General features: G+C 47.9%; 1 protein-coding gene across 14 annotated transcripts in view; it reads left to right on the plus strand.

Annotated features, from left to right (window-relative positions):
- Nucleotides 1-19,889, plus strand: part of LOC138842729 (uncharacterized) — a 45,815-nt gene extending 25,926 nt beyond the window's left edge. Inside the window, exons 5-14 of one of the 14 annotated variants that reach the window (XM_070045794.1) lie at nt 167-297; nt 3,287-3,410; nt 8,850-9,168; nt 11,867-11,960; nt 12,939-16,007; nt 16,471-16,603; nt 17,032-17,584; nt 17,679-17,762; nt 18,188-18,340; nt 18,466-19,887. In XM_070045794.1, coding sequence (XP_069901895.1) covers nt 17,220-17,584; nt 17,679-17,762; nt 18,188-18,340; nt 18,466-18,508 — 645 coding nt within the window. In that variant the 5' untranslated portion in view covers nt 167-297; nt 3,287-3,410; nt 8,850-9,168; ... (2 more) ...; nt 16,471-16,603; nt 17,032-17,219 and the 3' untranslated portion in view covers nt 18,509-19,887. The other 13 variants (XM_070045801.1, XM_070045797.1, XM_070045799.1 and 10 more) reach the window with 13 other exon arrangements.
- Nucleotides 19,890-21,145: the final 1,256 nt, after the last annotated feature.

The following is a 21,145-nucleotide window of genomic DNA, read 5'->3' on the forward strand; positions in this document are numbered from 1 at the left end:
TCCGTCTAATCTCTCTGGAAGAAAGGATTGTAATATCGCTTGTAAACTCCAGAGGAGGAAACTTTACTTTGAATCTCATATGTTAGCATCACAGGGTTTGAATAAATGGATAATGTAGTAAAGGATTTTAAACATATGTTCTTCCTTATTTTATTCTTTCTGACAGAGTTTTGAAAAGAATCTTGCTCCAGAAGAACGTTTCTCCCCCTTGGATCTCTTAACAAAATCCAAGGACAGAATGAAGAACTTGGGCTGATTATTGACTTAACAAATACTCGCCGCTGTTACAAGCCAGAGGTAAATGGAAGCCGTAATTGAAAATGACCTTCTTTCTGATACTGTAATAATTCATGGTAGTTCAGTAATTATCATCTTATGCTAAGGTGACTCCTGGCCTTCTCTCGTGGGTTCAAAAAGGGAAGCTAGTGGTTTCCTTAAATACACATTTGTAATTGCTGTTTCAAAATGAGATTAAAGATATGAATTGAACTATAGTATTTGGCAGTAGGCTCTAGATATGCTTAAGAAATTCTATAAGCTTCCATGTTCTATATTTTGAAAATGAAGTACACTTTTAGTAGTTACAGTAGTATCCTAAAAGGAAAGGTATGTCCATTATGTCTTTAGCACTTACTTTAAGCAGTTGCTTGAGCGTGTTTAAGCATCACTGTAAAAGACAATTGTTCTCTAAGTTTTATGCTTCCTTTTCCTAATGCCTTCTGATATAGTACAGAAACCCATATATTCTCTTGGCCCATGTAGGACATTCCAGTGCAAAAGAATTATCCTTCTTCTGACCTGTTCCATGGCCTTGGGAGACAGTAACACCTAATGTCTTTTAATATTTGTAGAGCAGTTTGCCATTTAGAAAGTTCTTTCAAATCCATTGACTTAGTTAATCTTCACAGCAATCCTTTGCTCTTGAAGTGGAAGTAGTACTGCTATCTCCTACTGAGTGCTTACCCTGCACTAAGCTCAGAGGATAGACAACTACAATTACTAATTTTACAGACGATGAAACTGACTCTCGGAAAAGGAAGAATTGAAATTTCAGCTCTGTTATTCCTTTTTTTTATTGTGGTAAAATATAGAGAAATCATATTTATTTTAACCATTTATAAATATGCAGTTCAGTGGCATTAAGTACAGTTACAGTGTTGTGTAACCATCACCGCTGTCTATAACCAAAACTTTTTCATCATCCTCGACAAAAACTCTGTAACCATCAAACAGTAACAACCCCATTTTCCCTCCCACCAACCCTTGGTAACCTCTATTCTATTTTCTGTCTCTGTGAATTGGCCTATTCTAGGTACCTCGTGTAAGTGGAATCTGCAGTATTTGTCCTTCTGTGTCTGGCTTATTGCACTAAACATCATGTTTTCAAGGTTTATCCATGTTATAGCACGTAATGAAATGCCGTTTCTTTTTTGGCTTAGAAGATCGCATTGTGTGTATATAGACCATAGTTTGTTATTCAACGGTTGATTGACACTTGGTTGTTTTCCACCTTGTAGGTATTGTGAATCATGCTGCTATGATCATTGGTGTACAGATATTTGTTCAAATCCCTGCTTTCAGTTCTGTTAGATGTGCAGCGTAGGTAGTAGCAGAGTTGTTGGATCATACGGTAGCTCTACACTTAACCTTTGAGAAAGTGCCAAACTGTTTTCTACAGTGTCGTCTTGTTTTTAAACAATTATCACAAATTTTAAGCATATACAAAAGTATAAAAATACTGTGAGTGTTCCTTGTATACCCATGAACTCATCCAGCTTTCTTATTTACCAACTGATGGCTGTCATGTTTTATCTGTACCCCCACCTGTTTCACCCCATTCCATATTATCTTGAAGCAGCTCCGAGACAGCATGTAATTACACCTGTACGTTTTTGGTACGTGCATTTAAAATATAGGACTTTTATTCCTTAATATCATTTTTTAATATTAAATACCCAGGGAGTGCTCAAATTTGCAGTTGTCTCCTAAACGTCATAAAAAATTGTTTATAAGAATTTTGAATTAGATCCCAGTAAGGTCCACACTTTGCCGTGGATTGTTAGGTCTCTGAAGTCTTGTTTAATCTATAGGTTCTCCCTCCATGTCTCTCTCACTTTTTTTTCCTCCTTGAATTTTGTTTTTAAAGAAACCAGGTAATCTTTCCCATCTAGATGTCGATGATTACATTCCATGTGTTGGTAACATATTCTTCATTCCTTTTATTTCCTGTAAATTGGTAGTTGATCCGAATGAAGCTTGCATGTTTTGTTTTGGCGAGACAGTTTCATAGGTGATGATGTGTTCTTCCATGGAGACATATATAATTGTGTCTTTCTGTGGTATTAGCAGTCACTGATGATTCATAGCTACATCCATTAATTCAGTTGAGGCTTCAAAGAATGGTGAATTCTGTTGTTCTTTTTTTCACTTATTAGCTGGGTATATTTGTACGAGGAGAAGATTCCCCTCATCAACTGTTTGGTTGCCCAGTTGTAGAGGCATGATTCTCTTCTTTTATTTAACAGTTTTCAGAATAATGAGTTGATTCACAAATATCCTCCAGTGGTGAGCAGTTTTGTAAAATTTTATTTATTCCTATCACCGTGGACTCCGTTACAGTTATTATTCTAACTGAGGCCCTGTCTTTGGCCAGTTGGAGCTTCTCGGTGACTCGTGAGTCCTTTTGACATGACATCAGTTGTTTCTAGACTTTTTCAGTGGTCAGAGCTAGGAAATATGTATGTTTGTTTTTAATATTTTTAAAATATGTCATAGGTTCCTGCTGCTACTTTCCATTTAAATTCAGAACTAGAGAATTTTCACTTATCCTTTTCTGTCTTCTATTGATAGTCTACTTTCTCCCACCTCAAGAATACCAGTTCTCAACAATGCCTGAAATTGCCTCTATTTCCTAATTCGAATCCAAGTTCTTCTGACTCTGTTCTACTACTCTCCTTAAATCACAGCCGCTTTATGGCCCTTGAAATGTAAGATAGAACATAAGTGTAGGTAGAACTCTTTATATCATTTTGAGTTACATGTGCATTCATTCACATAGATTTGCTTTTCCTTTTTGCATGCCTGGTAACTGTCCGTTCTGCAGTTTTAATGAAAATCAAGTGATAATTACTGGTTAAAGCAGCTTTGGAAAAAATGGCTCTCATCAGAATGACTGACATACAAAGTTTAATGTACTCTCCTGGTTTATAGTCTGCCTTCTCTAATTAATTTTTTATTCTTTCCCTACAAAGGAAATAATACATATTTTCATGGTTTTGCCTTATAGGACTTACCAGAAACTATTCCTTATTTAAAAAGTTGTACAATTGGGCATCAGGTGTCAGATGACGACGCTAGTTTTAAATTCCAGTGTGTTGTTAATGGGTTTCTGAAAGAACATAAAGATAACGGTGAGTTGCTTTTGTTTTTGTTTTTGTTTTTCCTTTACCTGAACTTTGGTATGCATTTTGAGTGGGCTTGGGGGTTTTTAACATTTTTAATAGTTCTGACATTAGTGTCAAGTTGTGTTTGGTAACATTAAGGTGGAAATGTCAGATGGTGCTAATAGAGTACGGTGTTTTTTCCTGTTTATGGTCACAAACAATTTAGTTTAGTTTGGAAAGTGATTTTTGTGAGAAATATGAACTGAGCTAGCTTACTTATCTCTTTTTTAAAAATTTGAATGGAAAATACATAAAAACATAAAAATGTTCTTGTGTCCTATTTATTGGTTGAGAGGTGGAAGAAAAGGTTAAGACTCTCGGGTTCTTAGCGTACATAAAAGAGAAAACAAAAAGCAAAGGTTCCGAGTGAGACAGATCCCTAGAAGCAAAACAAAACAGAGTGGACCAGAAGAGCGGCTTCCTCATCATATATGTGTTGAAGATATTTTTGCCGCTTTTACACTTCGGTGCAAGTGAGGAAGAACACTACCACCTCTTATTCTTATCTTCAGACAGGAAGAACTTAAAAGGCTGGTGTTTTCTTGTTTCCGCTTTAAGATCTACTCTGTTGATAGTAGGTCTTAATAGCGTGTGAATTTTAAGGATCCACTTGCCTTTTTCTAGCATCTAACTATCAGAAGGAACGTGGTGTTTGCCATGTTTTAAGGCTGAGGAATCTTTTGTCTTTGGAACACCACTGACGCCCATGCGAAAGTGTTCATTTTGTCCTCTTTCTAAATTTAGCCTGAGGAGTGTGCACTTTATTAAATAAACGTAACAGACAGTAAATATTCCGTGTATATATAAAATGATGCACGTATATACATAAAACAGGGAGTAGGGGAGAAGGAATAGAATGGAGGTGGGAAGATAGGGGATAGGAGGCGAGAGAGAGAGGGAGAGACAGGCATTTCAAGATAAATTTTCATTCTATAACCTGGTTGCTTAATGCAGGTACTAGCTCTTAAATATCCTAAGCCCTCTTCACAGATCTTCCGTGTACTTTAGCTTTAAAACTTGAGAGGCTTGGCCTGTCCTGTGATAACCAGGGTGTCTAGAAAGGAGGCAAATTATCTGATTTGTTTAAACTGTAGTCACAGAAATGTTCCCTCTTAAGATGTTAGGGCGCAGCTGCCGGCCTACTCACTTCCTCCAGGCTCCTTTGTGTGTGTTCTGTCTGTTCCGCGTGGGCTAGAAGATCCTTACAAGTGCATGAGAACACGTTTGTAAACCTTGATTGTTCACATGTTATACCAAGTGTAGTCCATTGCATATGCTGACTCCTCTGTGGGTCTTCTGCATGCAGTGGGCTAACTTCACCATGCTGTCTGCCATTGCAGTCTCAGGACCTTAGTTATGATCCATTGGTGACTCTCCTCTGCTGTAAGGCCCTCCCACAGGTGCCAGGCTCACTGATAATGAGGAGGAGACTATACTATGCACTCCCTAGGATTGGTAGAGACTCAGAAAATAAATTGTTTCAGTAAACACCGAGAGCCTTATAGGTTTGTTGTTAGGGCACGGGGATACAGAGGTGAGTAGAAGTCTTTGTTCAGTAGCAACTTACAGTTATCTAGGAAGAGAAACATGTAGTGAGTATAAGTGGGTTAATTATGATAAAAGAATCAAGTGCAGCAGGAATATAGAGGAGAAACTGACGAAGGCCTGACTGAGGAGACAGCGTTTGAGCTGGGCTTGGGGGAAGAGGATTTTGCCGGAATGAGGAAAGGACAGCCCAGGTATTGGGGACAGGTACAGAAGGCACAGGGCTTGAACTTGTGCTCTGGAGGGGCAGCCTCTGGTGTGACTAGAGGGTAGTGTGAAAGGGCAAAGAAGTCATACATTGATTTTCAGCAAATATTTGTATAACACCTTCTAAATTGAAGGCACTGTTCTAGGAAGTAGGAAGAGAACAAAGTTCTTGCCCTTACGTACTTTCCATTCTAGTGGGGGAGAGAGATGAATAAATAAGTCAATATATGGAGTGTCAAGCGGTGGTAAATGCTTTGGAGAATAACAAAAGAAGATGAAGAGGTGAGGGAATGTGGTAGGTGATCAGGGAAGTCCCCTCTATTAAGATGTCGATTGAGCAGAGCCTTGAAGTGAGAAACAAGCCATTGGCTATCTGGGAGAGTGGAGATGGGGTGGGAGGGTATGTTCTGGGAGAGTGGAGATGGGGTGGGAGGGTGTGTTCTGGGAGAGTGGAGATGGGGTGGGAGGGTGTGTTCTGAAGCAGAAGGAATAGTAGGTGCAAAGTCCCTGAGGCACGACTGTGCTTGGCATGTTTGAGGAATAGTAAGGAAGCCAGTGTGGCTGGACAGGGGAAAGTGAGTGAGGGCAGGGCAGTAGAGAATGAGATCAGGGGAGGCTGGCAGGGCAAAGGAGGGAGGTGGATGATGTAGGTCCTTGGAAGTCATAGTTTGAACTTCTAATTCAGTTGGAGAGACAGACTGATACTTGTTTATAAAGAGTTCTCAATGCTATGCTAACAACCTGGGCTGTATTCTGTGCTAAGTGAAGATGTTCAAGCAACAGAGCAATCCAGCCAAGTTTATATTTTAGAAAGATAACAGCATCACTATCCAAGACACATTGTAGACTATGTATATAGTATGTGTATAGTGTGCTGCTCTTCTGTAAACTACAGGATACCTGTTACGTACAAATACTTACATACAAGATACAAGTGTGAATGTAAGCACTTGGGCAATATCTGGAAGAACCACACAAGGAACTGGGAGAGTCGGACAACTTTCCATGTCCCGTATGATTGGAATTCTGAAGGGTACACACACGAACTAATGGACGTGTGCTCCCAGCCTCCGGCTAAGGAGGGAAATTGCAGGCATCAGAATCCTCTTTACCAGTCAAGCGCGTTAATCCGCCTGCGTGCTGAGAGTCATCTCGAGACGCCCCGCGGTGGCGCATGCGCGGTAGGAGGAGGTCCGCGAGCTGCGTGGGCTTGTGCCTAGGCGCCTGTGGTTCGTGGCCTTGTGCTGGCACCGGGGACGCCGGGTTGGCGACTTTGGCAGTCCTGGCGTTGGGTGGGCGGTATCTTGGGGGTGACATGAGCCAGTTCGTCGGCCACGAGGAAGGGCGGAAGCACATCCCGGAAAGGTAATACGCCTTGGCCCCTGGGCGTTGCCGGTGGAGCTCAGAGCCCCTGGGCCTGGGCTTCGTCTCTTGTGCTGTCGCCTGTCACAGTGGCCCCCGCGCGCTGGCCCGTCCGTGCTGTGCTAGGGGGTACCGGTCGTCTCGCGGCTCAGTTCACAGTAGCTGAAAGGGACAGTGTGATGTTCTGGTTTCTCCCCATCGTTTTAAAAGGGAGGCTCTGGCCATTGCTCCTCGGGTAAAATGCAGGGGGACTGCTTTTTAAGATGGGACTGTCAGTGTTGGGGACCCTCCTTAATTACCAGGATGGAATCCCCTTCAGTTCCTCAAGCTGTGTTGTTTAGGCACAGAAAATGTGAGTAATAGTCACTGGAACTAAGTTTGAGTGAAAAAAGGCACCGGTACCGCCGAATTTTCCATCGCAACAGTTGATCTGTGTTGTCTCTTGGAATTATAAAGGGCGTACAGTTGCTTCCTAACCGGTGTCCTTTGAGAGCTCTACCTCTGTACGTTCAAAGGATTAATTTTGAGGCTTTGCTCATACGTGTAGTAAACCCTTTAATTCCCTAAGACCTTCCTTTCCTCCATCTCATACCCCATTAAGCCCGCTTCAGTTTATCTCCTGAATTTCTTCTGAATCTGTCAACTCTTCCTCAACATCCTAATACCGAACTTGCCTGTCTGTTGCAGTGAGGTCCTAACCAGTGTCCATATATCTTGTTTCCTTCCAATCCATTCTTCACACAAGAAACCTTAAAAGCAAGTTGGGACATTGCTCATAAACATGGCTCAAAAACATTGTTTTGAGAATAGAAAACAAACTGTTGGCCTTTAACACTCTGCGTGGTCTAGAATCCTGTCTGCTTCTCTGCTACGTGGACTCCAGCTTGGTGCCTCTCCAACTTTCCTCTCTAGTTTCTAGGATCAGTCACTTTCTAATTTCTCCCTTCTCAAGTTCAGAGTCTTGTCAGTTTAGTCCCTTCCCTAACCACAACATCTATTAAGGTGACACAGCAAAGTGATGAAAGTCTCGACGGTCTGGTTTTCATCCTGGGTTTCTGCCCGCTACTTACTGTGTGGCATTAGACAAGCTATTCAACCCCTCTGGGCCTCAGTTTCCCCCAAAACAGGTGAATATTATGAACATTACCTACCTATAGGGTTGCCATTATGAGGATTAAGTGAGTTAATATTTGCTAAGCACTTAGAAGATTACTTGTTATAGTCTAAGCACTACAGTTGTGCTTGTTAATAATAATAAATGCAATTCCAAGCGTATAACTTACTCAACGTTCTGTCATAACTTTGAAGTGTTGGTCTATCTGTTGGCCAGCGTTGCAGGTAAATGAGTCGAGGCATGGGCTGAGGCATTGCTACCAGTGAGTGGTGTGTTCCCAGAACTAGGAACAGCCGTGTGAAATAGGTAGCGGTTCTACGTGGAGACAGGGCAGACTGGAAAATGACAGCGCTGGGAAGGAGGTGTGGTGTCCATAGGTTTGGTGTCAGAGCTGCTGCCTGCTGAAGCACCGATGCCGGCCTAAGCCGTAAATGGGGGGTGGGGGCGGGCTGGGGAAAACAGGGGCAGAATGGAAAGGGAAAAGAGGGGAAGAACGGAGAAAGATAGCCTAGGGAGGAGATGTGGTGTCCATAGCTTCGGGGTCAGAGGTGCTGCCTGCTGCAGCACCGATGACACCCGAAGCCGTAAATGGGGTGCTGGGGAAAAGGGGGGCAGAATGGAAAGGGACAACAGGGGCAGAACGGAAAACGATAGCCTGGGAAGGAGGTGTGGTGTCCATAGCTTCGGGGTCAGAGGTGCTGCCTGCTGCAGCACCGATGACACCCGAAGCCGTAAATGGGGTGCTGGGGAAAAGAGGGGCAGAATGGAAAGGGACAACAGGGGCAGAACGGAAAACGATAGCCTGGGAAGGAGGTGTGGTGTCCATAGCTTTGGGGTGAGATGGGCTGCCTGCCTGATCTGAGAAAAGCGAGTGAAAGTGGGAGAGCTTCTCCCTAGCTGCTAAGTCTTCTCAAGGTCTAGCACGCACTGAGCACTGGCCGGCTCAGCCTGGGTGTTGACATTGCACTGTACGTGTCACAGAGCAAGGGCGGGTCAGGGGGTGGTATGGGGGCCCCACACAAGCCCAGCCCCTGGAGAAACCCGGCCCGAGGGCAAAGAGCCCGACCCCTTGTGGGCTTTCTAGCGGCTGGGACTTGTCGCTGTGGGTGGCAGGTGTTTGGCACCGGATGGGCCACCATGCGGAGACTGTTGGGGACTGTGGAAGTCTTCTCCTCCAGAGCTCACCCTGCCTGGGCACCGGCTCTGCAGGCCCCTCAGCCCTGGCTGTGTATCGGCCAGCCCTTCCCCGCAACGGGGCCCAGAGGCCAGAGCCTGCCCAGAGCTGAGTGGAGGAGGCACCCAGAGTTTGCCAGGCTGTGGCCCGCCACCTCCGTGGACCTCCCCAGCTTGTCCGCGAGCCCTGGAGACAGGAGCGCCTTCTCCAGGGCTGCTGAGCTGCCAGCATCACCATGAGCCAGGTGGTGAAGGTTTCTGAGCCGGGGATGCAGAGCCCTGACGCGACTGGATGCTGCACCCCACGATGTCCCTTCCTGGCAGGTAGGTTCTTTCTTCACTTGTTTTTCGAAATTTGGTAAAAGAACATTTAAACCTTCGACTGTTCTTCAGGGTATACAGATGGTAGTGGCTTAGCCGGGATTCGAAGCAAGCCTGTGTGATTCCAGAGCTCGTGCTCTGGACTCTGGTGCCTCCTTATCATATATGCTTCATGTGTTACTTTTAGCCCTAAGTGCCATACCTGTAATGAACACATACACTGCCCTGTAGGAGGTGTTCTTTTGTTCAGCGCGTGAATTGGTCATCCACCACACTGGGTTCTAATCTCAGAAGATAGGTCAGGGACCACCAGTTGTCAGCATAGCACCATCCCACATTTCTAATTGAGGCTTGCAGCCTAGATTTGTCCCTTTGGTCTAGTTTGAAGGATCCAGGTATGTAAGGCTTATATTCTAGATAAATCAGGGGCTCTCCTGAAAGGAATTCATCAATGAATTATTCTGTATGGATTAGAAGCCAGTTTCTCTGGCCTTCCTGGAGTATATCCAGTAAGGCATCTCATTCATGTCTAGAAAGCAAATATATCATTTATTGCAACTTCAGCATGGAGCGATGTATTGGTTTAAAATAAAGTACGATCAACACAATTTGGTCATTGTGAGCATGCCGGCTGGGTCCACTCTTTACTACACATATGTAACTCTAGAGCTTCTTACGCCCCATAGAGGAGACATACTCTTGTGTGTCTAGGACAAGGGAAACATGTGTTGTTATTCAGGAGCTGGAAGCTACAGCATGACAGGAAAGAACTGAAAAATCCTGGTCTTGGTCTACACATCACTTTACCTTGTTCGAATCTTGTTTCTTTGGCTTGCTTCATTGGAGTGTCTTCTCTCTCCTGGGACTGACATTGTGTGTTATATATCAGGCATGTAACATGTAGAAGTTTCAGAACCCAGAATCATATAGATCAGTGAAAATTTATATATTTTTGTTTAAAATCTATTTAAAATCACACTGGGCATAATTCATATATTCCAAAAGTAGTTTGACCCTCTGCTGATGAGATTCTTTTTATGGTATGTCAAAGCAAATTTGGACTTCCATCCCCAATAAACTTTGAGGTTGGAGGACACAAAAGCTTTTGCTCAGACCTAAATTCTGTCTGAAGAAAAAGGGTAACTATTATAAGCCCTTTCTAACCTCTCCAGGAGCAGAAATGATTTACAGCTATGGCATTGAGCCATAATTTCTTGATCTCATTTGAGAAGAGCTCAGTAAGAAACCGTGTCTTGATTTTTGTTTGTTGGTTCCCTGTTTTCTTGTCTTGCTTACCAACAATCCACTGTAATCCATGAGTGAGTATGGCAGCAGGCTGAGTGTTCCCTGGAGCTCATTAAGTGAACGTTTTTTCCTAAAATGACTTTTGTCTCCTTGTTTTCAGGCCCTCTTCTTTCCTCTGTCCTTTACTATAACCAGGGCTCAGCAAAAGCTGCCTGGCTTTGTGCAGACCCTACTTAGGGTAGTCTTTTCTTCATTATTTTATTCATGGCCCCTCCATTTCATTGTTTGCCTTCTCGAAATGTGTTGAAATCTTTGTGTGGTTGATGACTTCCACAATGTCTTGGCTTTTATTGGTTGATTAATTTTGGTATTTCTGCAGTTTTATTTAAACATGGTTTCAGGAGGACCAGAAAGTAAATATATTTCCTAGTCTGCCATCTTGAGCTGAAAATCCCTGTGGATTTTAGCATCCAATGTTCCCATGGGTAAAAAACCCAACCTTGGCATTAATAGATGTACACTCAAGATTTCAGCTTTTCTTGAGCAATCACTAAGGATTTAATATGCGGTCACTTCTAATGGGAAAATAATAACTATCTCATGGCGTTGATTTGAGGATTAACTTAGATAATGGACAAGAAAATGCTTTGTAAGGTTTTAAAATCTATAAAAAATGTTTTTGTTATTATTTGATTTGTTGCTATTTCACCTTTAGCTGACAGTTGTTTGTGACCTTGCTTATGTGAGAAAATGCCTTCTGGTTTATTGTTTTGAAAGCCAGATGATATTTTTCAATAGCTCAATGGAAATGGCATCATTTGTGAAGTTGAAGGGTGAAGGCATAAATGTTTCTTGACATTTGAATCAACTATTGGTCTTCTGGGGCTTGTCCTTATTCTCCTGCAGTCTCTAATCAACATGGCATCCAGAGAGATCCTGTTAAAACATAAGTCAGATCATGTCACTCAAGTCTCTTCAATGGCTTCTTCACAGGAAAAGCAAAGTCCTCAAAGTGCCTCCACAGCCCTAGAAATCTGGGCCTCTGTTTCCTCTCTGACTGTTTCCTTCTCCTCTCCACTTTGCTCCCTCTGTTTTCCACACACTGACATCCTTTCTGCTCCTTGGATACTCCAAGCCCACTCTTGCCTCATTGCCTTTCCATCTGACTGTTCCCTCTGCTTGTACTATTCACTTCCCAGATATGCACCTTGCTCCCTCTCACAACCTTAGGTTCCCTCGTAAATTTTATCTTCCCCAGAAAGCCCTCAGTGATCACTTAGTTTCCGATCGCAGCCTCCTCCTACCAGCTAACAATCTCCATCCGCCTTCCCTGCTTGCTGTTTTTCTCCAGCACTTACCTGATATACTAGTTATTCTACCCATTTATTCAATTTTTATTTACGTATTTACACTTATGATTTTATATTTGCTTCTTTACTTTTGTCTCTCCCCTCAGCTCGAGAGAGGCTATATTCATCTGTGTTAGTTAACACTGCTGTGTTTCCTGAACATGCCTAGAAAACATCCTGAAGAAGGGTGCCTGAAATTTGGTAAGGGATCCATCAATTTTCTTGGCTGAATGAAGAAATATGTTCATAAATTACTGAACAAATCTCTGGGGTTTCTGAATTAAGGACTAATGGGAAGAGGAAGGCAAATGGTTGGGACAGGGTACTGCAAGAAGTAGTATTTGGAGTACTCTGATAGCTATCCTAATAGATAACATTTTGTTCATTTAAATAGTTTGAACGAGAGAGCCGGGAACTAGGGACACACAGCATCGAGGTTTTATAATGCATTCCGTAGAGTTCTTTTCAAGTGTGTTCAAATATCATTGAAAATATATGCATGCATATAAACCTCTGTTACTTGATTTAGTGCTTTACAAGAGCCCCTCAAGGAAGGGGTAGTAGCAACTCTCAGTATCCTTCCTTTATGATGAGCTTACTTTATTCAAAATTACATCATAATTTATTTGTAACTGTGAAACTAGACTTAGTTATTTAGTAGACCCCCCCTAGAAACCGATGACGTTAATAAAACCAACAAAAATGTGTTCAGTTTCCAGTGATACACACACTACAGACTCAATTATGTGTCATCCATCTTAATGAAGGGAAGAAGTGATTTAACAAACACAGAGCAAACAGAATATGAAGTTTTGTCCTCCATTAATATTAGTAATGGATAAAGTGGGCTCCAACGCCTTCAAGGTAGCTTGAGACCCATCATCTGTGTGTCATGGGCAGGGGGATGCTCGGCCAGGATGTCTTTCTCTGTCACTGAGAAAAATTTCCATAATATATAATGATACTTACTGAAACAGATATGGGGCATTTGGGTAATTAGGAATCCGTTAGCATATTTTTCCGGAAGCCTTGACTACAAAACGAAGATAGTAGATTTGGACACTTCCAGCTATGCAGAAGTTGTTTGGGTATTCATCTTTATGCCGAATGCAGTAAGCTTATTTCATCTCTGCAGCTTCCCATATACCATTTTCCCACCTCTGTTTTGTGTTTGGAAAGACTTTCAGAAATTAAAACTCAAGTTAAAAAGTGAGTGACGGGCTTCCCTGGTGGCTCAGTGGTTGAGAGTCCGCCTGCCGATGCAGGGGATACGGGTTCGTGCCCCGGTCCGGCAAGATCCCACATGCCGCGGAGCGGCTAGGCCCGTGAGCCATGGCCGCTGAGCCTGCGCGTCCGGAGCCTGTGCTCCGCAACGGGAGAGGCCACAGCAGTGAGAGGCCCGTGTACCGCAAAAAAAAGAAAAGAAAAGAAAAGAAAGTGAGTGACAACTTAAATGATATATGGACTATTTTGCTGACTTACAAGAGCATGCAGAATTAAATATGACCCAGTTGAAATGTTAATTTTATTTTAATGTGTATATTGGGGTGGAGTCTTAAAGGTGCCAGAAAACAAGCATTCACCCGTCCTGTTTGGAACTGCAGCACACAGGCACCTTCAGTTACCAGTTCTGTTCATTCCACAGAATCATCTTGGGAAAACATAACTGTTTTTTATGTACCTGGTATATATCTTAATTAGTTTGAAGAATTTCCCAAATACCTGTTAATATGTAGTTCTCCAATTCCAATCTTGCCACGTCCTGTACCAGTGACACAGCACATAGGAGTTTTATTTCTCTTTCTTTCTCTGGGTTGCTGAGAACCCAACGAGAGAACAATGGAATGGCATCAAAGAGATCAGGGTTCCTGACTCAGATTTGCCATAAAATAATAGTGTCCTCTTGGGAAAATTATAGTTATTCTAGGCCCCTTTGCTTTTCTTTACTTTGACAGAGCTGCACTAGATGACCCCAAGTAACACTGCACTCTTTGCAGTAGTAGCTTAGACGTTATTGGTTTTCTGAAACAAATGAAGACAGTGACACAGGAAACTGTGCAACATCTCTGTAACTATGTTTTCTTAGAGTTGCCTCCATTTTACAGATGATAAGATGGCTGAGCACAGAAGTAGGTGTTTTGACCAGAGGTTCCAGAGTAGATGGAACTGAACCACAAGTTTCCTGAAGCTCACTTAGCCAAAACATAGGCTTCTGAATATTAAGCTGTAAAGCATATTATCAGTATGCTTTAAAAGAAGCGGTTCTTCTAGGATTTCTAATTACTAGCAGGCGGTTTTGAAATTCTTAGAAGATCATCGAATTTTGTGAGATTTACAGCTCTCTTTTCCTGTCAAGCAAGTTGTATTAGTGCCAGACAATCACCTGAGCTTCTGGATGCTTCTCTGAACCTCTTGAATTTTTCTTCTTGCTATCTGAAATTCATGCCAGATAAGCCTTTTTGTAGAGAGCATGTACAGACTTGTCTATTTTCATATAAGAAAGCGATGCAGTGAGCCAGGTCGGGGATTAAGCCCTCATTCTCAGAGTGGTGTTGAGCTCCTGGTGAAATATTATCATCATTTCCTCAGAATAGAAAAGCAGTTATCTCAAGTTTTTAATGCCATTAACTATTTATACATTTATGTATAATACATATATTTATTGTACCTACGAGGTGTGCTCTCTTTGGGAAGTACAAAGCTATTTGAGACGTAAGTTGTTCGTTTGTTTGTTTTCCCACAAATACTGTGACCCTTTGAGCAGGAAGGTCTATGTTTTACTAACATCTAGAACAAGCAGCTAACACGGTGTCTAAGATGTAGTCAATAAATATGAAATAGGTAAATGAACACATTTCTAAGGAAGGGCCAGGACATGAACAAATAGAAAATTTTCATTTTCAGTCACAAAGCCACAACAGACATAAAAATGATACAGACAACAAGTGCTACGGTCATTCAAAGAAGGCATAGAGTTGATACAACAAGGATCTCCTCTATGGCACAGGGAACTGTACTCAATATTTTGTAATAACTTATAAGGGAAAAGAATCTGAAAACGGAATCACTGTGCTGTACACCTGAAACAGACACGACATCGTAAATCAACTATATTTCAATTAAAAACCAAACAAACAGACAACAGCAACAACAAAAAACCAGAGAGGTCATAGAAGTTCTTATGAGATTCCAGAAGAGAAGAGAAGCCAGATGAGGACGGGAGAGGAGGCTTTTGAATCAGTTCAGAGGAGAAGTCACAGAGGAACGAGTCTTTGATCTGAACTTGAGATTAAGATTAAGATGAATTAATCTGAATTAATTAAGATTGCAACACAGGGATATTACAGATGAAGGTAATCACATAAACTTACTCTACTGAAACTTGCAGAGGTTATGAGTGTTGTTCAAGATCCCAAAGCAAGTGCATTGTGGAATCAGAATTTTAAGTGAGGCCTAATGAACTAAAAACAAAGAAACACAGAAACAAGCCCTTCCTGTGACACCACGTTGCCTTTGAAGTCGTTTTTTTTTGGCGGGTTGGCAGAAACTGGTTCCAGTGTTTCTTGCAGGAATGACTGGCCATAGGACTGGGCGTCGTAGCTTCCTGCCAGGCGGCCGAAGGTCGCAGGCAGGTGGGTCACTGGGACACACGCGGAGGGGCTCCTGCCCGGCTCCCTGGCCGCTCAGTGCCCCTGCCCCAGAGCGGGGGTGGGGGCCCCAAAGCAGCCTTGTCTGAGTCCCCTGCCACTAGAGAGAGTATTGGCCCAACACTTGTAGAAAACGGGGACCTTGCTGGCAGTTCAGTGGAGGGACACAAATAAATCTTTGCCGACTTTCTGCTGAAGCTCACGAGGGTTCACTCCTAAGCCTCTTACAAGGTCAGCTGCCGAGGCTGCGAGAGATGAGTCGGGGCTCGCCCTCCACCACGGGGAGATCGCTGGTTAAAGCGCTCACGAGGGAGTGAACCGCGTGTCCGCACCGACACGCACGGGCAGACCTCGTCGATGCCTTCTGTTCGGGGTATGAAGCCCTCTCCTGCCTCTTCCAGCCTCTCTAGAAAGCATGTGCAGAGCCTCCCACCCCACCCTCGGACTCCGCGGGCCACAGCTGGAGGGACCAGCCAAGGAACCGTGGCAGGAAGAGGCCAGAGGTCAGCGGGCCTCGGCCAGAGCCTGTCAGTCGGTCCCCATTCACACACCACCAGACGATCCTCTTGACCTGGGCAGTAGCCGCCAACCGACCGCTGAGGTGAGCCCGGTGCACGCTTGGCTACCTGGCATGGCTGGGAACCCCAGGATCTCCTGGCAGAGGCGGGCATTCTCCTGGGCCGGGTCCGCGGGCGTCTGCGTGTGCAGGGCCTGAACCACCTTGGCCAGGACGATCTGGCACAGGTTGAAGAGGCCTGGGGGGCGGGAGGAAGGAGACGGGGGGCTGGCACCGTGTCCAGGCCGCGCTTTCCAGCCGGGCAGACCGGAACCCTTCCCTCGGTCCGGCCGCATCTGGGTTGGCCTCCCGGGACTTGATGAGCTTGTCCAGCAGCTCCTGAGGGACGGTGCTGCCCGTGCCCCACCAAGACTGGCAGCAGCGCCAGGGCCTCCCAGGGCACGGCGCCCCCGGCCCCAGAGCCTTCCCTCTGGTTCTCATCACCGGCTGTCACCAGACTTGCATGCAACGTTCTTTTCTTTTCTCTTGTCGTCTTTACGTCCCTCAGCCACGCAACGCGGTGAAGCCCTGACGCTCGCTGCCGCATCGATACACCCTGAGAACACGATGCTCAGCGAGAGAAGTCATACACAGAAGGACACACAGGGCGTGACCCCACTGAGGAGAAACGTCCAGAGCAGGTATATCCACAGAGTCAGCGAGTGGGTTCCTGGTTGTCAGGGGCTGGCGAGGGGACGGAGTGATAGCTAAGGGCGTGAGGGACATTTTCGGGGTGACGGAAATGGTCCAAAGCAGTAGTGACGTCTGTACAGCTCAGTAAACTGTCCCCACACGCCCCGGTGCAGCCTGTGAGAGCATCGCGCTCAGGATGAAGGGCTGACCACAGGAAGACTGAACGAGCAGTGGGTCCTGGGCCCAGACGCTCAGCTGGCGCCCCCCACGTGGGGAAGTCACTGGGACTTGCTGAGCCACCACGGAGACTGGCAGCAGCCCCCGAGCTCACAGGGCACTGCGCCCCCGGCCCCAGAGCCTTCCCTCTGGTTCTCATCACCGGCTGTCAGCAGACTTGCAGGCAACGTTCCTTTCTTTTCTTTTGTCTTTTTTCAAGGCAACTCTTGAGTGCATGTATTTAACATGCAGGGAACCAGCCCTGACTCCTTGATCTGGGTCTTCCAGCCTCTAGAGCCTCGAGGACATCCATTTCCGTTATTTACGCGCCCAGTGCCTGGGGTCTGATGATGGAAGCTGACACCGAGGGCATCACCACGTGCGGGGTGATGTCAGTGGAAGAATCCCATGGCGAGGGCCTGCCTGAGGACCACGCACGCCCGGGCCTTCCCCGCCCCCTGCCTGCAGCCCTGCGCCTGGGAGCGGAGCTGGTGCATCGCGTGCCCGACGTCGTGGAAGTTGGTCTCCCGCTCATCATGCTGCAGCAGGGAGGGCAGGTTGGGCGTAGGCTTGGTGAAGTTGGCCACCGTGGCCGCGATGGCAATCTGGCAGCTCCCATCGTGCTGTAGGCAGCCCGGCTGCAGGCCGAAGCAGGCCGCGTGCCCGGACTTCCCCACCCTGCGGAGGGACGTGGATGGGGCCCCGCTTCCACAGAGGAGCCCCGGCCCACGGCCGACAGGTTCCCCCACGCACGCACCGAGGATAGAGATCAGGTAGAACTTGCCGATGGATGACCTTGCCCGAGGCCGCGTCCCAGACCGTTTAGAGCCTCACGTCTTCGTGACACATGCTGGTGCCCTCCTCCAGGTCGAAGGTCAGCCCCAGCAGCTCCTGGGAGATGCCCAGCAGCCCGCGTGTGAGCGCCTGCATGGGGAAAGCCTCATTGAGCAGGTACTGGTTCACGTGGTAGCGCGTCTCCTCCCCCTGGTTCATGTAGTAGCGCAGGTCCCAGGCATTGATGGGGCCGTCAAAGTGCAGGCCCCGCCTCTGGCACTCGGCCTTCTTTAGCTCCAGGATCACGGCCGCTCCTGCTCCCCGAGGCGCTTCAGCTTCTGGGCCAGCTCACCTGCGGGCGGAGGGGAGAGGCTCGGCTACGTCCCTGGGGCGGCCCCCCAGCCACCCCCGACCCCGCGCCCCTCGAGGCAGAATGAAGGGTCTGGGAAGGTGACCCCCAAGGGCTGACACAGTGGGGTCTCAGGCAGCACCACGTCCGGTCAAGGTCCGCCTGACCCCGTCCACACTGGGACTCAGGGGGAGGCGGTGTTACCTAGGACAGTGGCCACCACCTGGCTGGTCTTGTCCATGTTCATCTCCAGCACGGAGTCGGCATGCGTGCGGAACCCCAGCAGGCGGGACTTCAGGGCCTGCAGCCTCACCAGCTCCCTGAGGATCACGCAGTTCTCCTGGAACCCAGAGACGGAAGGCGCTGGGGACCGAGGGCCACGGCCTCCCCGCGGGCCCCGGGCCAGGTCTCTGCAGGCGGGCAGGGCTCCCAGGCCACTGGCGGGCACAGCCAATCCCCCTCCCTCCTCCTCCTGGCCCGGATTTCTAGACACTTTGGTGCTGTCCTAACACGTGGTCTTTATTAACACAGGTCCTTTTGGAACCAGAAACGGCATGAACGTGATGGGCTCTAAGGCCAAGGGCAGGAAGAAATGCGGCCAGTCTTTCCAGGAGCCACCAAGGGGCCTCCCCGGGCTCAACAAGACAAACACGGCTGCCGTGCAGACAGTGGCTCAACCCCATGGCGCCCGAACACCCAGTCCCTGGACGGTGAGACAGCTGTTGCTGCAGGTGGCCCGTGGCTCACTGATGAGGCCCGGCCCCAGGCGTACGCCACCTTCTCTGGGGCCACCTCTCCGGTCTGCAGTGGGGTTCTCCTGGGAGCCCCCAGTCACCACAGGACCAGCGTGGCCTGTCTGTAGCCCAAGAAGGTGGGGACACAAGACTGTCCCCCGTGCCCCCCGCATCACCCGCGAGGCCGAGCGAGCACCAGTGGTGTCTGCGGGGAAGATGAAGGGCTCACGCACAGCCCCCATCTACAGAAGCACAGACTGCAGCCACCTGCGCTATGGAACAAACACAAGTGTCCACGCAGGACCCGATGTCTGACTGTCAAGGCCATGCCCGGGCCACAGTGAGAAGGTGCATCCCCCATGCAAGCCACAGAGAGGGGATGGGGGGGCCATCTGCGATTCTGAGCTCATCGGGCATCACCCCAGAGGGAGAGGGAGAGGGAGAGAGGTAGACAGAAGTACAGAGGGAGAGAAAGAGAGAGGGAGGGAGAGACGTCTCTCCCTTCCCTGGGGGTTCTCTAGTGCAGCCAAGGCTGAAAACCACTGCATTTTGGGAGATGGGTCCTCGTGGAAGAGTTAAATAGTAGCTCATGGCATTATCGACACATACTAAAAATGTCCCAAATCTTGGGGAGTCAGGGAGGGGAGTGTCGGCTGCCTCGTAAACGGGGAGAGATTGGGCATCAGGGGAGGTGCCTGTGCAGCCTGCGCCCAGGGCCCCGCAGACTTCATCTCCCAGCGGTGGTCCTGGGCTGGAAGTCAGCGGGGAGGTCAGGCTGTCCAAGCATCAACGTTGACTTCAGGGCTGATCTAAAAGGCGCCTGGTGTTTGTTGAAGCAGAGAAAAGAGAAAGCAGTAGGGAAAGGATGGGAGTGGGAGGGGGAGGGAGCCCCCCTCCTCAGCACTTCTACCTCTCTCCCTCTCTCTCTCCCTTTCTCCCTCTCTCCCTCTACCTCGCTGCCTCTCCCTCTCCCTCCATGTCTCCCCCTGCCTCTCTCCCTCCCTCTCTCCCTGTCCCTCTCTCTCTCTCCCTCTTTCCCTCCCCCTCTCCCTTTCCCCCTTTCCCTCTCGCTCTCCCCTTCTCCCTCTCTCCCTTCCTCTCTTCCTGTCCCTACTTCCCTGTTCCGCACGCTCTGGCTCTACCTCTTTCCCTCTCCCTCTCCCTCCACCTCCTTCCCTCTCTGGAGAGGGAAGGAGGTGGAGGGAGAGGGAGAGAGAGATGGAGAGGGGGGGGGAGAGGGAGAGAGAGATGGAGAGGGAGGGGGGAGAGGGAGAGAGAGATGGAGAGGGAGGGGGGAGAGGGAGAGAGATGGAGAGGGAGGGGGGAGAGGGAGAGAGATGGAGAGGGAGGGGGAGAGGGAGAGAGAGGGGGGAGAGGGAGAGGGGGGAGTGGGAGAGAGTGATGGAGGGAGCGAAAGATGTCTCTCCCTCCCTCCCTCTCTCCCTCCCTCTCTCCCTCTCCCTCCCTCCTTCTCCTCCCTCTCCCTCTCGCTCCAACTCTCCTTCTCCCTCCGTCTCTCCATCTCCCTCACTCCCTCCCAGAGAGGCAGAGATAAGGCAGAGGGAGAGAGGGAGAGGGAGAGATGGAGGGAGGGAGAGATGGAGGGAGGGAGAGGGAGGGAGAGAGGGAGGGAGAAAGAGGTCTCTTCCTCCCTCCCTCTCCCTCTCTCCTCCTTCTCTCCCTCTCTCCCTCTCCCTCTCTCTCTTCCTATCCCTGTTTCCCTGTTCTGGTCTCCCTCTCCCTCTCTCCCTCTCTCCCTCTCCCTTGTCTCTGCCTCTCCCTCCATCTCTCCCTCTCTGAGAGGGAGTGAGGGTGAGGGAGAGATGGAGGGAGAGGGAGTGACAGAGGGAGGAAGAGGGAGAGAGGAAGGGAAAGGGCGAGGGAAGGAGAGGGGGAGACGGAGGGAGGGTGAGAGAGGGAGAGTCGGAGGAGAGAGGGAGAGGGAGGGAAGAAGAGACCATTTTCCCTCTCCCGCTCTCCCTCTCTCTCTCTCCCCCCCCTCTCTCTCTCCCTCTGTCCCTCTCTCTCTTCCTCTCTCCCTCTTCCTCCATCTCTCCCTCTCCCTCTCTCCCTCTCCCTTATCTCTGCCTCTCCCTATGTGGGAAGGAGTGAGGGAGATGGAGACATGGAGGGAGAGGGAGAGTTGGTGGAAGAGGGAGAGGGAGGAGAAGGAGAGAGGGAGGGAGAGAGGGAGAGACGTCTTCGCTCCCTCTCTCTATCCCTCTCTCCCTTTCCCCCCCTCCCTCCCTCTCCCCCCTCCCTCTTGTGCTCTCCCTGTCCCTCTTTCCCTCTCCCTCTCCCTCCACCTCCTTCCGTCTCTGGAGAGGGAAGGAGGTGGAGGGAGAGGGAGAGGGAAAGAGGGAGAGGGAGGGCGGAACAGGGAAACAGGGACAGGGAGAGAGGGAGGGAGAGGGAGAGAAGGAGGACGGAGGGAGAGGGAGGGAGGAAGAGACCTCTTTCCCTCTCCCTCTACCCCC

Source organism: Globicephala melas, chromosome 6 (genome assembly GCF_963455315.2).
Source record: "Globicephala melas chromosome 6, mGloMel1.2, whole genome shotgun sequence".
NCBI classification, from domain to species: Eukaryota; Metazoa; Chordata; class Mammalia; order Artiodactyla; family Delphinidae; genus Globicephala; species Globicephala melas.